This window comes from Gymnoscopelus microlampas (genome assembly GCF_963454915.1).
Source record: "Gymnoscopelus microlampas genome assembly, chromosome: 5".
NCBI lineage: Eukaryota > Metazoa > Chordata > Actinopteri > Myctophiformes > Myctophidae > Gymnoscopelus > Gymnoscopelus microlampas.
Genome location: NC_139942.1, coordinates 45,737,115 through 45,750,952, shown reverse-complemented (window position 1 = coordinate 45,750,952; position 13,838 = coordinate 45,737,115). Strand labels below are relative to the sequence as shown.

Sequence of the window (13,838 nt, the reverse complement as noted above, 5' to 3'; positions counted from 1 at the left end):
TGTCTGGATAATAACATCTGGTATTTGGCTATAACATGTAAAAATGTGAATATCCCTTGCATCCAATTAATTCACAAAGAGGGATATCAGTATGGTACAGGGAAATCCTGAGTGCTAATTTAACTCTGAGAGTCCATTTGAAGTCTCTCAAAGTTAACGTAACGCTCACGATTTCACCGTGTGTATTTGCGCTGAAAACCAAAGTCTAGTTGCACCAGTGGTTAAGTGTGCGGCGAGAATGTCATTAATCTAAATTCTAAAACAAACTCAAGAGCCACACATTTCCCATTTCCTGGGAATATTCTTTATTCTCTTTCTTTTCTTTTATGTCTAACAGGATATGAATCATTGAGGTTTTTTAAAAAAAAGAGTCACATTTGCTTCAAATAGAAAGCCCTGTAGGCTGTATTTTCATTCATCAGACACGGGGGGGGGGGGGTATGTCTACCTTCTCTCCGGCAGTTCCGATGGGGCCGATCTCACCGTTGGGGCCAGACTTCCCCTTGGGGCCCTCAGGTCCATCCTCTCCTCTGACGCCCAGTACGCCACCCTCGCCCTGCCCACACAAACAACAACACAGGTTTTGTCAGGTTTGCTTTGTGTATGCATAATCAGTCTAATGGTCGCGGACCAGTTTTGGCCCGTGGACATGTAACTGTGGTCTATGCAAATGAGACGTTGCATTTCATTAGATGAATTTCCCTTTCAGTTCAACTCAACTATAATGTTTATTTATTTATTTAAAATAAATCGCAATAAAGGGAAAATGATCATACAGAATAACACAATGATAGGAACTAAATAAACAAACGAATTATGTCTTCAAACATTAGTCAATAAGACCAGCCATGGAATACATCCTATGAATAGAACTTAAGAAGATTTAAAAAAAAGACCTGCCTTGTCACCCACGAGACCCATGTCACCTTTGAATCCAGGGAATCCATCTTCTCCCTATAGAATGAAGCAAAATAAAAAACACATCAGTACGCGTTACACCTGATGAAAGGAACTGAAGATCTCAGGCAATACAGCTGATCCACGCCAGGGGAAATTGTCAAACTTGAAAAGGATACAGTTCTTTAAAAAAAAAAGGGAGATGGGAAAATAGCTGAATTTCTGCTGCAATCCGTATTGCACCCCTTTAACATCATATTATGGCAAGTTTCACAAAAGTGAAGAAAGACAGAGTGATATGAGGTCTGATGCAGCAACATATGTGTCTGTTTAGCCATGATGAAGAATTATTTCAACGTTTTAAGTCAATGGAACCAAATGTGAAAACACAAAAAAAGGTAAACACACTTTAAGTCTGTGTGGTGCACTCCTCAGGGAGGATAGGTACTGACACCTGGTGGCCGAACAAATGAACTTAACTTTGTACAAATACAGTAATTCAGAATGCGGCTCTTCTGACATCTGCTGGGCAAAAGTCAGAATGCAGTTTCCAAAGTCTAACAAGGCTGTGGTTCCATGAAGGACTAACAGTGCACGCACACGTCTTTTAAGTTTAATTTATTACATTAAATGATATATACTGACGTTAATCTTTCTCACATACTTCATTTTAAACGTGACTACAAATCCACATTTTTGTGCCCACACGACACTCAAGCATTAGGTGTGATAAAGTGTGTGTGGCTACAGAGAAATAATAAATATATTCAGTATTAGTCACCATATGTTGTGTGTGAAGAGCTTCCTTTTGTTAGTTTTTCTTCTGTTGACTGAGGGAAAGTTCTACGACAGTCAGTGCTGTAACATTTACCTCCGTGGAGCGTGGACCAAGGAAAACAATGGCATTGGACCAAACCCCTCCTGACACTAGCTGGGCTACAAAAAGTCTCATTCCAGCCTAATGTTCTACACTCCATTACATCTCAGCAGTACACGGCCTTAATAGCTGCCCTGATGGGCCTTTAAGGGAGTTTCCACACACTGGATTCATCTGAGGGTTCATCTGGACAGGAATTACAACTATGGAGCGGACATTTCTTTTAGAAAGATTTGTCTTTTAGGTGGACAAATAACGACAATGTGTCAGCCGTGCTTGAGATGTTTACCTTTTCTCCTTTGCCACCTTTAAGGCCTCTGATGCCCTCGGCGCCCTGGATGAAAGAAAAAAGCAAAGTCAGACCAGGAGTTCAGGAGGAGAAAAGGACGACAGGAGAGTCAGAATGACAGGAAGTGGGCGGTCGGTATACCTTCACACCGCGGGGTCCTGGGTAGCCGATGGATCCCATAGGACCAGAAGAACCCTGAAAGATTAAAAAGCGAAGAAAGAAGAACAAATGAGTAACGGACTGATTGATTTGATTTGATTTCAAAACATCTTGAATATAGCGAAGATAGCAAGCTCACACGACTATCGTGTAAACAGTGTTATGTCAGAATACAAGAGGGCCATATCGTTTTTATATCAAAGGCATATTGGAGTACTATGCAATGGAGTAAACTATTTGACCTCGGTTTCTCTCTGGATCAGTAAATTCCAGCAATAATGATCACCGAAAGCTAATCCAAATCCAAAAAGTGTGTGTGTGTGTGTGTGTGTGTGTGTGTGTGTGTGTGTGTGTGTGCATGCACACGCGTGCTTCCTTGCGTGTGTGTATGTATGTGTGTACTTACGACTCCACCCTTCTCCCCGGCGGGGCCTTCTTTTCCTGGGTGACCCTGAAAGAAAGGTCAAAAAAGGGATATTGAGACATTAACCAGACGGCCAGTCAGACGGTCAGCCAAGTTCATCCGTGTTATGGTTCGTGATTTTATGACTGAATGAGAATCAACTTTATTGTCACATCACAAGCTTACAGAAGTGAAAAAGTGGGTGATAATTATCAAGAAAAGAAAGGAGAGCTACTCACAGGAGGACCATCAGCACCAGACAGTCCATGTAAACCCTGTTTACCTCCAGGTCCCTACAGAGAGAGAGAGAGAGAGAGAAAGAGCGAGAGAGAATAGAGATCATAAGCTAGCAGCAAATTAAGGTACGATACTGTTTTTGTAAATATTATTTCAGCCAGCAGATCAACACCTCACTCACTCAGTACGAGCAGAGCATCATGACTCTTCTTGACAAAACATTCTACAAATCACAGATGAAAAACCACTAAGTAAATATGCGGTCTGAGAGAATGTAAGTACTTGTGCAGGAACGGCCCTCAGCCTTTGAGCATGCATGTGGCGTGTGTGGGAATTGTTCATGTGTGTGGGAATTGTTTGTGTGTGTGTGTGCGTGCGTGCGTGCGTGCGTGCGTGCGTGCGTGCGTGCGTGCGTGCGTGCGTGTGTGTGTGTGTGTTTGGCCTATGGTTTGAAGAGCAGTGTATCTGCTGGATCACTTATGAGGTCTAGACTGAAAAAATCCACTTATTGGGGGTCTGGAAGAGAGCGGTGGTGGTGGTGAGGGACTGAAGGGGGGCCGGGTTCCCCCTCAAACTTACTTTTTCTCCTGGCGGCCCGATTGGACCTTGAGGACCGACGAGACCCTATAAGACAAAGATAAATACATCAGTTACTGTATATCACACCGACCAGTCACTCGCCGAGCTATGGTCTCTTTATCTTTATGGATCTTATGAGGAAATCAAGCCTTCAAAGTCATAAGTTAGTTAGATAGTTTTGTTTTGTTTGTTTGTGTTATTTACATATTTTGTGCAAATAAAATAGCTAAATGATACTGAGCAATTTCAGTAAGGATGTGCAGAAGAAGACACAAAAAAGAAACACAAGGGGCTTGCTAAGTAGCCCCACCTAGTGGACACATTGGGGGAGCAGACACATGACAAAATACTGTAGATCAATCTAATAATAATAATAATAATAATAATAATAATAATAATAATAATAATAATAATAATAATAATAATAATAATAATAATAATAAAGTATACTATGGATGAGTGATGGACAGTCAGGATAATTGTAGATTTTTTAAACCAACATGAAAGGTTGGGGGAAAAAACAGTTTGCAATGAATTCCACATTATAAGGTCTCTAGGCCTAGGGGTAAGTGAATCTATTGATCATGGAGAACAAGGGATTTTAGTATTGAATGATTCACTCACACAGTTTGAATAAGTTGCTCTCAGCAAATTGTGGTAATTCCTTTCCCCCAAATACCCTTCACAAACTTAAGAAGTATAGCATTTAAAAACCCTCTTACAGTAAGCCCTATACTTTGTTGTGTGACGAATAGCAAAAATAGCCGATCTATAAGCCCACACTGAGTCACATCGCTATGCGTTGTGAGCTTGTACAACAACATGGCCAAAACAGTGATGCCGGGTTGAACTTGGTTAATGTAAAGTCTAACATGTGCAAGATGTCTCTCTACTGTACAAGACGCCTTGCACATCCACCCCACGAACAGACAGCGGTGTAAAGTAACTAAGTACATTTACTCAAGTACTGTGCTTCAGTACAATTTTGAGGTACGTTTACTTTACTGGAGTATTTCCAATTTTCAATACTTTTACTTCTACTCCACTACATATCAGAGGCAAATATTGTACTTTTACCCCACTACAATTATTTGAAAACTTCAGATATAGATAATTATATTATAAACATACATTACTGTGAAAACTTCAGATATAGATAATTATATTATAAACATACATTAACCACTTCAGCCCTATTTTATACATAGGCCGATCTTTGTAGATCTGCTATTTTCAAACATTTTAGTACTTTACTTTTGGTACTTAAGTATATTTTGATGCCAATACTTTTGTACTTTCACTCAAGTAACATTTTGAACATTGATTGATTGAATTGATTGAAATTTGTATTAGGCAAAAGAATGTAAAACAACACAGTTACATTTATAATGCTTTTGTCTAAAAGGTCAAGGCCTTTTACACAGGCCTTTTACTTGTAACAGAGTATTTTTATATTGTGGTCTTGATACTTTTACTGAAGTAAAAATATCTGAGTACTTCTTCCACCACTGCATGTGCAAGACATCTCTCTCTACTGTACAAGAGGCCTTGCACGTCCGCCCCTACAAACAGATGAAGCAAGCTAGCAGACCACGTTATTACCACATTATTTTTCTTTTCAACTAATGACTTCACTGGGAAGCATTGGACCAGCCCTCAAGCCAGGTATGACTAAGAAAAAACAACTTATTTCTCCAACCTGTGCACCATCATGCGAGGGCTGGGTGGGTGCTAATACTTTCCAGTGGCACTGTGCCATTCCATCCAGCCTGTGAGCATCAACATGTCTGAGACTTTATACCTGGCAATGGGGACTTCACCTCTGGCTGCAATATGGGGTATGCTGTTTTATGTTAACGCTCGGATCCAGTGGTGTACAGTAACTAAGTACATTTACTCAAGTACAATTTTTTAAGGTTCTTTTACTTTACTGGAGCTTTTCCAATTGTCTTTACTTCTACTTCTACTCCACTACATCTCAGGGGCAAATATTGTACTTTTACTCCACTACAATTATTTTAAAACTTTAGATACTAGTTACTTTGCAGATACAAATTATTATCAACATTGCAGTATTGATACTTTTACTTAAGTGAAACATTTGACTACTTTTTCCACCACTGAACGCTCCACTCCAAAAATGGAGCCATGGAGCGGACTGGGCAATCTGCACATAGATGTGCAAGATGACGAGGCGGGGGGGCAGGACGGATGTTTTTGTTTGTTACAACGGTCTTAGCGCTTGGCACGCAAATTGTAAACTCTAGACCCACTGGGTTGCACCCTTCTGTTACAGGATGCCCCACGGTGTGGCCTAGATTTAAGGAGTGAAGGGTGTAGGGAGGGAGGGACAAGAAAAACACATGGAGAAACACAAGAGTAAACGACCATCTGAGGTCAGAATACTGTAGATATGGCAATAAGATATGATGGAGAGAGACGGGGGGGGGGACGGGGGCAAGGGTAGGAAAGAGAGAACAAAAGGACGACAAAAGACAGAGAGAAAAGAGAGGGCAAAAGACAGCAAGTGAGAGGAGGGAGTGAAAGATTGATCAAGATCATGAAACGAAGGGGAGAGAGAGAGAGAGAGAGAGAGAGAGAGAGAGAGAGAGAGAGAGAGAGAGAGAGAGAGAGAGAGAGAGAGAGAGAGAGAGAGAGAGAGAGACACACCATGAGACAGAGGTAGAGACAGACAGACAGACAGACAGACAGACAGACAGACAGACAGACAGACAGACAGACAGACAGACAGACAGACAGACAGACAGACAGACAGACAGACAGGCAGCAAGAGAGAGAGATCAAGCCAATGAAAAGAACACAACGTACTTGTGGACCTGGGATGCCCTGCTGCCCGGCTGAGCCTCCCTCTCCCTGTGGACCCTGTAGGGAACAAAGACAAAGAAGAAGAAGAAGAAGAAGAAGAGATCAGTTCATAGGCCCCATAACACACTGTTCTGACCCCACTCCCCCAGGGGGGGGCTATTGTTCTCATTTCATTTCTAGCTTTGTTTCCTTTGTTAGTTAAGTGACTGTACAAAAATGGAACCAAATGGACCACTTGTCTTTGTACACTCTCTGAATTACAGACCTGTAAAGCATTGGTTCTCAAAGTGGGGTCCGGGACCCCCAGGGATCCTTGGGGGGGTACCAGGGAGTTCCCAGCTAATTGAGTTAATTTTGCATTCAATTCAGTTTAACCACTTGAGCCCGATAAAATAAATCTACAAGCTCACAATGCGTCACAATGCGAAGCGTTGTGAGCTTGTAGATTTGCTATTTTAGCCCATTAAGACCTGAGGCCTCTTCTAAACATTTTCTAAATCCTAACAGGTTTTCTGAAAAGAATATGAAAAAATCATTTTCACGATTTTTCAAAAAATAGCAGATATACAAGCTCATAGCGCGGCTTGTATATCTGCTATTTTTGAATAGCCAAAGAAATCTAAAAATCACACAGATGCGTTCCAGGTCTTAATGGTAAAGTTAAAAAAACAATCTTGCAAAAATGTTCAACATTTGGGGGTCCGCGGCCATATACATATCAATTTGGGGGTCCATGACATGAAAAGGTTTGAGAACCACTGCGGTAAAGGGTCCATTTGAAGGAAGGAACCCTGAGGGTGCTTTGACCCCACTTTGAGAACCACTGGTTACAGGTAAACGGATGTAACGACTAACATAGAACTGCGAGGAAAGGCTCCAAATCCAAATCCAATTTTCTGGGGTGTAATTGGGTCAAGGTCAAATGGAAAAATCATTTTACGGCCATAACTTCATCAAACATATAGTCCAATATTTACTTCAATCTAATAACAAAATTGGTCTGACCCACTGCACGAACCCACTGAGCTCACTCGGTATTTCCTCTGTTTAAATCATCGTTTCAATTCAATTCAATCCGGTTCATTGGCTTAGTTTACATTTCATTCTGTTCTGTGACCGTGGACAAAGAAACAATCGGTCAGTCCTGTGGAGGCGAATTGTCTTTCCTCTCCTACATGAGTAAATATTCCATTACCCGAGTGACTTTAACAATGAGCGTAAAGGACCTGACCAGGGCCTGGAGGCCAAACACATTGCTTGCTCCGTCGTGCTTGTTGTTGCTGTAAACAATAATCCTTGTAACGCTTAAGTGCAAAAGATCTCTGTATTAAAAGGCATGCGAGGCAAGTATGCGAAACAAACAGGAATCCAGAAACAGGGAGAAACGCGATACACTGACTCCAGGCCCTGAGCCGGCTTCGTTCTTGGCATTTCTCAAACTGAAAGTTTACTCTACGGTTGATCGAAGACAGCCCTAAACGCCGGTGACTGGTCTAGATCTGAGCTCGGGTTGTGAAACGCAGTCCCGTCCAAAGTACACTCGCTATGGGGCACGACCAGCCGAGCCATCTGGGAGCAGATTAGAAATAATAGGACTAACTGGAACAGAGGGGTTTGTTCGCGTCTCTGCTGAGATTTGGGATGTCACAAACTATACACACACTTGAAGATGACGAGGCCTGTGGGAAAGCGCTCCGCTCCAGCTGTTGCAACAAACACAAAACAAATGCCCCGATTCAGTGGGTTGTCGGTCGTCTTTCAGTGATCGTTACTGAGAAATGCAGCAAAGCCAACCGCCTGGAGTTCAATACCGGCTTCAGGAGGGAATTCTCCGGGGAGGTATGATAACTGATCTTTTATTTTTGTTTTGCATCCCCGCAACAGCTGCTAGCTTCTTTGGCGTGGTTTACCCTGTGACCGCAGAAAACGTGTGGGTTTGTCATGCTCGTCTCAATCAAACGTATCTATCATTGTTCAAACAACTCCAACGAGTCTGTCGGAGGGCCGAATGCGTGGCTGGAGCCTGTTCAGAGGAGTGGGCCGACCCGTTCATCTTCTAAAGGTCAAGAGAGAGTTATCCGTCAGTTGCAGCTGGCCCTGTGGTAAAAAAAAATGCTAACCATGATTAGAGGCTGTCCATCATGAGAAGAACCATCCCTCTATGATCGGCAACTGAACTTTGACCTTTGCTGTTTTTCCAGGTTACATAAGAGGTCAGAGGTCAGTGACCTCAGATCAGCCTCAGGTCCAAATTGCTGCACTGATTGCTAGGCTGATGCAGAGAGAGGTGTCACAGAGGATTCCCTGTTTGGAAAAGTAAACTGTCATACTTTAAGTATGAGTGACGTGCAAGAGTATGTTTAGCTAGTGTAATTCTCACCATGTTTCCTTTGGGACCAGATTGGCCGTCAAGCCCAGGGAGACCCTGTGGAGATGAGAATTCAATAGTGAGATATCACAAACACATGTAGCGGGAGTGATAGGTTCTGAAGAGTAGCAGCATTCATGTAGTCATGTAGCAGATGTACTTACGCGCTGTCCATTAGGACCGGCAGATCCTCTGGGGCCCAGCAAACCTCGAGGACCCTGTGCCACAAACATTAGAACAAGTTACAAATCATGACAACTTTGTATCTAAATAGAAAGTGTAAGCTACAGTTGGCTGCGCCTTGTACTAACATGTTTTGTTTGTGAAATAGGATTAGGTGATATAACAGGGTCATGAATGATGATCTAGAGTTGACAATGGCACCGAAGCAACTTGTATTTATTTAAGCTAGTCTGTAAAACACTGACATCGTGTGGCCAGTGTTGGTAACTGCATTAGCAGGTCTAGAAAGTAGAGGCTGTCTCCACTTGTAAATGTTAACTACACGGTACACGCTACTACAAACTAAATATACACAAGTACTAACTGCCCACTTTTGTCTAATGGACAGGGCATGGGGGAAAAATAGTGTGCAAATAGTTGACTAAATGACAGATGATATTTTGGTGCTGCGGCGGCAATTGTTTTCTCATGCGATGCCATGGTCCATTTGGTCTGAACCGGCGAGAATGTGGCTGCTTCTCATGAGTAATGTGAGCACATACTACATTCTCAAGCTATTTCTTTCCGCCGATCTATTATCCACTCCCCAGCTTGGCTATGGCGTGGGGCTGAGATTACAAACGTGACGGGCCTGTGGACAGGAATGTCATTACCAGAGCTGCAAGTAGAGAGGAGGGCGGCTCCCTCTGGTAAAGTAATTGTCAAAATGGGTGTCAGGGGGAGGAAGAGGGTACGCGGCCTGGAGTGTGTGTGTGTGTGTGTGTGTGTGTGTGTGTGTGTGTGTGTGTGTGTGTGTGTGTGTGTGTGTGTGTGTGTGTGTGTACACACACGCCAGGCTGCATGTGTGTGTGCATGTTTGTAGGTACGTGTGGCTGTGTCTGTGTGCACGTTCGTACACCAGCCATTCTTCCTCAATGTCTCTATACTCTTAACATGAGGACCCTGCTGTGTTAGCCTGTCTGAAGCTGCCGATCACAGGAGACATCCAGGGGAGACACTGCAGTCACATTATGATCAACTGACATTATAGGCCTGTTACCTGTCTACCTAATGCACACATATGCACATGGATACATACACACACGCAAACACACGCACACACGCAGACGCACATGCACACGCACACGCACACACGCACACACACACACACACACACACACACACACACACACACACACACACACACACACACACACACACACACACACACACATAGCATATAGATAGCACCCCTCAACACTTACGCTCTCTCCAGCCACACCCCTCTGCCCGATCTGTCCATCTTCACCCTGTGGACAGAAAGAGGAAGTGTGGGTTTTTCAAGGAATGCAAAGTGACCTAAAGGGGAAGATGCGAATGGAGGGGGAGAGGGAGAGAGAGAGAGAGAGAGAGAGAGAGAGAGAGAGAGAGAGAGAGAGAGAGAGAGAGAGAGAGACAGAGCGACAGAGAGACAGACAGAGAGACAGACAGACAGACAGACAGACATACAGACAGAGACAGACAGACAGAGCGACAGACAGACAGACAGACAGACAGACAGACAGACAGACAGACAGACAGACAGACAGACAGACAGACAGACAGACAGACAGACAGAGAGAGACAGACAGACAGAGAGAGACAGACAGACAGACAGACAGACAGACAAAGCGACAGAGACAGACAGAGAGACAGACAGACAGACAGACAGACAGACAGACAGACAGACGAGGAGAAATAGAAGGAAGTAGTACTCACTCTCTGACCGTCCTCTCCTGGTGGTCCTGGAGGGCCCGTAGATCCAAGCTCTCCCTGTGGGGAAAGACAGAGAGAGATCAATCTTCAGATCTGCTCCTGGTTTTCACATGACTGGTGAATACTTTCTGCTTACTGAACAGAAATGACAGTACTGTAGGTGTATTATTATTACATGCACTGCATGTATTCTGCCCTAGAAAGCCAAAGTGTAGTAACTCTGCACTATGAATGGGTTAAAGTGTTTCAATTGGCCAGTCAAATGGGTTATAATCGGTATATAAGCGAATTGTACATCTGTTCATAAGGTCATTGTTTATCCCCCGAAATCATGAAGGCTGATTTGACCTTTGAGACAAATAAATACAAATTGAATGTGTCCAAAAACATAGTGACTGCACTTGCGCTGTATTGCAGAGGCAGCATTCACAGTATGTCAAGGCTGTTAGTGGGCAGTGTCTTTCAACTGAATATTATTATTAATTTTTTTTTTCACGATTTTTCAAAAATAGCAGATCTACAAGATTGCACCGAGTGCCGCGCTATGAGCTTGTATATCTGCTATTTTTGAATAGCCAAAGACATCTAAAGTGACACAGACGCGTTCCAGGTCTTAATGGGTTAATTATGTATTTATTTTAAAGGTGCAATCTTTTCATGTCCTAACTGAGATTCAAACCCGGGAGCCCCATGCCAGTGGGCACTGAAATGTATACTGATGAGCTAATATAGAAAGCTTGTTTGGGCATACTGTATACTGGGTTTTGAGTTTCATGCAATACTAATTCCCAAACAGTAGCGGTCCCATCCGACAACAGGATATTACGGTATGTCTAAATAGAAGAGCCAAGCAGACCAACTACAACCACCGCAGTAATGATAGTTGTATTGTATTAACATGCTCCACTATATACAGATTGGCCAAAATAACCTTTTATCACAAATAAAAGTTATGGATTGCAGCTTAAATTCTTTTAATTAAAGGTTAGCTAGGTCACAAGCTCGATCCTGTGACATCAAAGGGGAACCGGACACCTAATTACACTGCACAAAGTTTGTAGGTTGAAGTGCAGAAAAAAAAAGAAAAGTAAAACATACCCAAAAAAATCAAGTATATACACAGAAAGAATTGAACCAAAAATGAAATAAACGCCTTTAATTGAATCTGGCCTGCAGCCCTTTGGCTTGTCCCCATACTGTTTCCACTATATGTAGTGTAGGCCTAACAGTGTGCGCACGCTGGCCCGCCTTCCGCTGCCCTGTAATTACTCAGCATCGGATTAGCAACGAGAGCCCGTCTAGAAATACTCTCTCTGTGATCTTTGGCCTCTTTTACATTCAACACAGGCCCTGAATTCCACCCCGAAAAACTCCAAACTCAGCACTGGGCGTTGCTCCTGCAGAGGCCCCGGGTTCAAAAGCAAAGGGCTGTGGACCCACCCGGCTATACATAACTGGGTCAGATCCTATCGTTGAGTGCTATTGGCTCAGCGTTTCATAATGTCCTTCAGCGCTGGAGCGTGCTGCACGTGAAGACGGATGGGAGGCCTTCTGTAAGCTGCCAATCAAACCTGAACCTACGTTTAAGGACGGGCCATGCCGCGGGGCGTCAGGGAGCACGGTGTTTTGATGAGAAAAATAACAGGGCTGTTTATTTGAAGCTCACTCGATTGATAGCTTGCTAAAACGTCCTTTGAAAGTATTTTGAGACCGTTTGATGAACCGTGTGAGGGTTCAAGGCATCTTTGGCAAATCCGTTTGACAGGACACTTTTTTGTTTTTTTACTTACTCTGTGTCCCTTCTCTCCAGGAAGACCAGGGAGTCCATCGTAACCACGGTCACCCTGGAACACCACAAGGACAAGAACATAGCTTAACATACAGTCATATAGGTATAGGATGTTATATGTTATATTAGACTAGTGCATCATTCTCTACTGTATCAGAACTGTATGGTAGCAGAACTTGATTGCACACCAAATTGTTTGTTTGCCAAAATGCTACATACCAATTCTGCCAAAGATATAATTTCCGGAAGTTCTAGTCACGATAACAAAACCTGAATATCTGTCACATTAAGCTCTCATTCCATCCTTTACAGAGTACAAGTTGTTTTAACTTTGTACTGTATCCGTTTTCTTTAGTTTTGTTTGTTTTACAAATGGTGGATATCTTCTCATTTCTTTAGTTTTGGCTCAGAAGTGAAACTCTACACATGTTAAAGAGAAGCAACAGTGACGGGGGTTCCCTCATACCTTGCCTCCCGACTCTCCTGGCATGCCTCGTGCTCCGTCGGCTCCGTTGCGTCCCTGCCGGACACACAAACGTCACATCAGACTACACACACGGCAATCACACTGGAACCATGTCCAATCACCCTGGGAAGATCACTATGACTAAAACACGATACAGATGCTGCCGTCGATACGACTGGCTTAGAGTTTTAAAATCGACATGATGTTGTGACATTTGCGGGCGACTCGGCGGTGGTGATAGGGAGCAGCTGAGGTGCGGCGCTGGGTCGGTAGTGCCATGTTCTAAAATAAAACACATGAGCTCATCTGTCTGCACGGTGTGGGTTCCACTGTTACGCCTCTTAGGCCATTGTGTCCATTAAAGTGCTTTTTTTTACCAGCTGAAAACAAGGCACGGTGCTCATCTTAAAATGCTCATCCAAACGCCCAAATTTGGGAAAAAATGTTCAACTCAGCGATCAGATAAAAACACCAGACGTGCACACACAGCGTGGAATAGACGCTGGGCGCCTCAGCACGCTGCTGGCATTTCTATCATAGTGTAATATATGCACCGCTCCCATTGAAAACAAGTCAAAACGTATTTTTTTCGAGACATCAAATTGTATGAATGAGGCATCAACTATCCTCCTATAATTCAACAAAGCTCTGGCAGTGAGCTCAAAATCTGTTCTACCCAGTTCTCCTCAGTGGCTGGAGCAATTGATCTGAATTTGCACACAGCCATTGACCATTACCATGTGCACGGAACAGCAAAGCCCGTTTTTCACTTTCCCCAAATGTCAGCTGTTTATTAGCGTTTTTGTGTTCGCTGGCTCCCGGGTTGCCAAATTATGTGCGCATATCCCCCCACGGGTATGGTCTAGTTACAGTATGAATAGTTTGATGCAATATTCACATTCGCATTTTCGTATTGTTTATTTGTCACGCCCCCCAGGATAAGAGAATCAGTTCAGTATCTACAGTGTAGGATGTGACTGTAAAGGCCTGATTTATACTTAGTCGCATGACAGTGTCCCACGGCAAAAACA

The 13,838-nt window shown here is 43.3% G+C and overlaps 1 protein-coding gene across 1 annotated transcript in view; it reads right to left on the bottom strand.

Annotated features, from left to right (window-relative positions):
* The window catches only part of LOC311046099 (collagen alpha-1(XI) chain-like), a 135,426-nt gene that overhangs the window by 63,565 nt on the left and 58,023 nt on the right, over positions 1-13,838 (bottom strand). Inside the window, exons 17-30 of the mRNA XM_084058223.1 lie at positions 12,808-12,861; positions 12,343-12,396; positions 10,556-10,609; positions 10,063-10,107; positions 8,800-8,853; positions 8,648-8,692; positions 6,271-6,324; positions 3,442-3,486; positions 2,865-2,918; positions 2,629-2,673; positions 2,205-2,258; positions 2,064-2,108; positions 901-954; positions 449-556 (exon numbers count right to left, since the gene is read on the bottom strand). Coding sequence (XP_083914349.1) covers positions 449-556; positions 901-954; positions 2,064-2,108; positions 2,205-2,258; positions 2,629-2,673; positions 2,865-2,918; positions 3,442-3,486; positions 6,271-6,324; positions 8,648-8,692; positions 8,800-8,853; positions 10,063-10,107; positions 10,556-10,609; positions 12,343-12,396; positions 12,808-12,861 — 765 coding nt within the window. The remainder of the gene's footprint in view (positions 1-448; positions 557-900; positions 955-2,063; positions 2,109-2,204; positions 2,259-2,628; positions 2,674-2,864; positions 2,919-3,441; positions 3,487-6,270; positions 6,325-8,647; positions 8,693-8,799; positions 8,854-10,062; positions 10,108-10,555; positions 10,610-12,342; positions 12,397-12,807; positions 12,862-13,838) is intronic.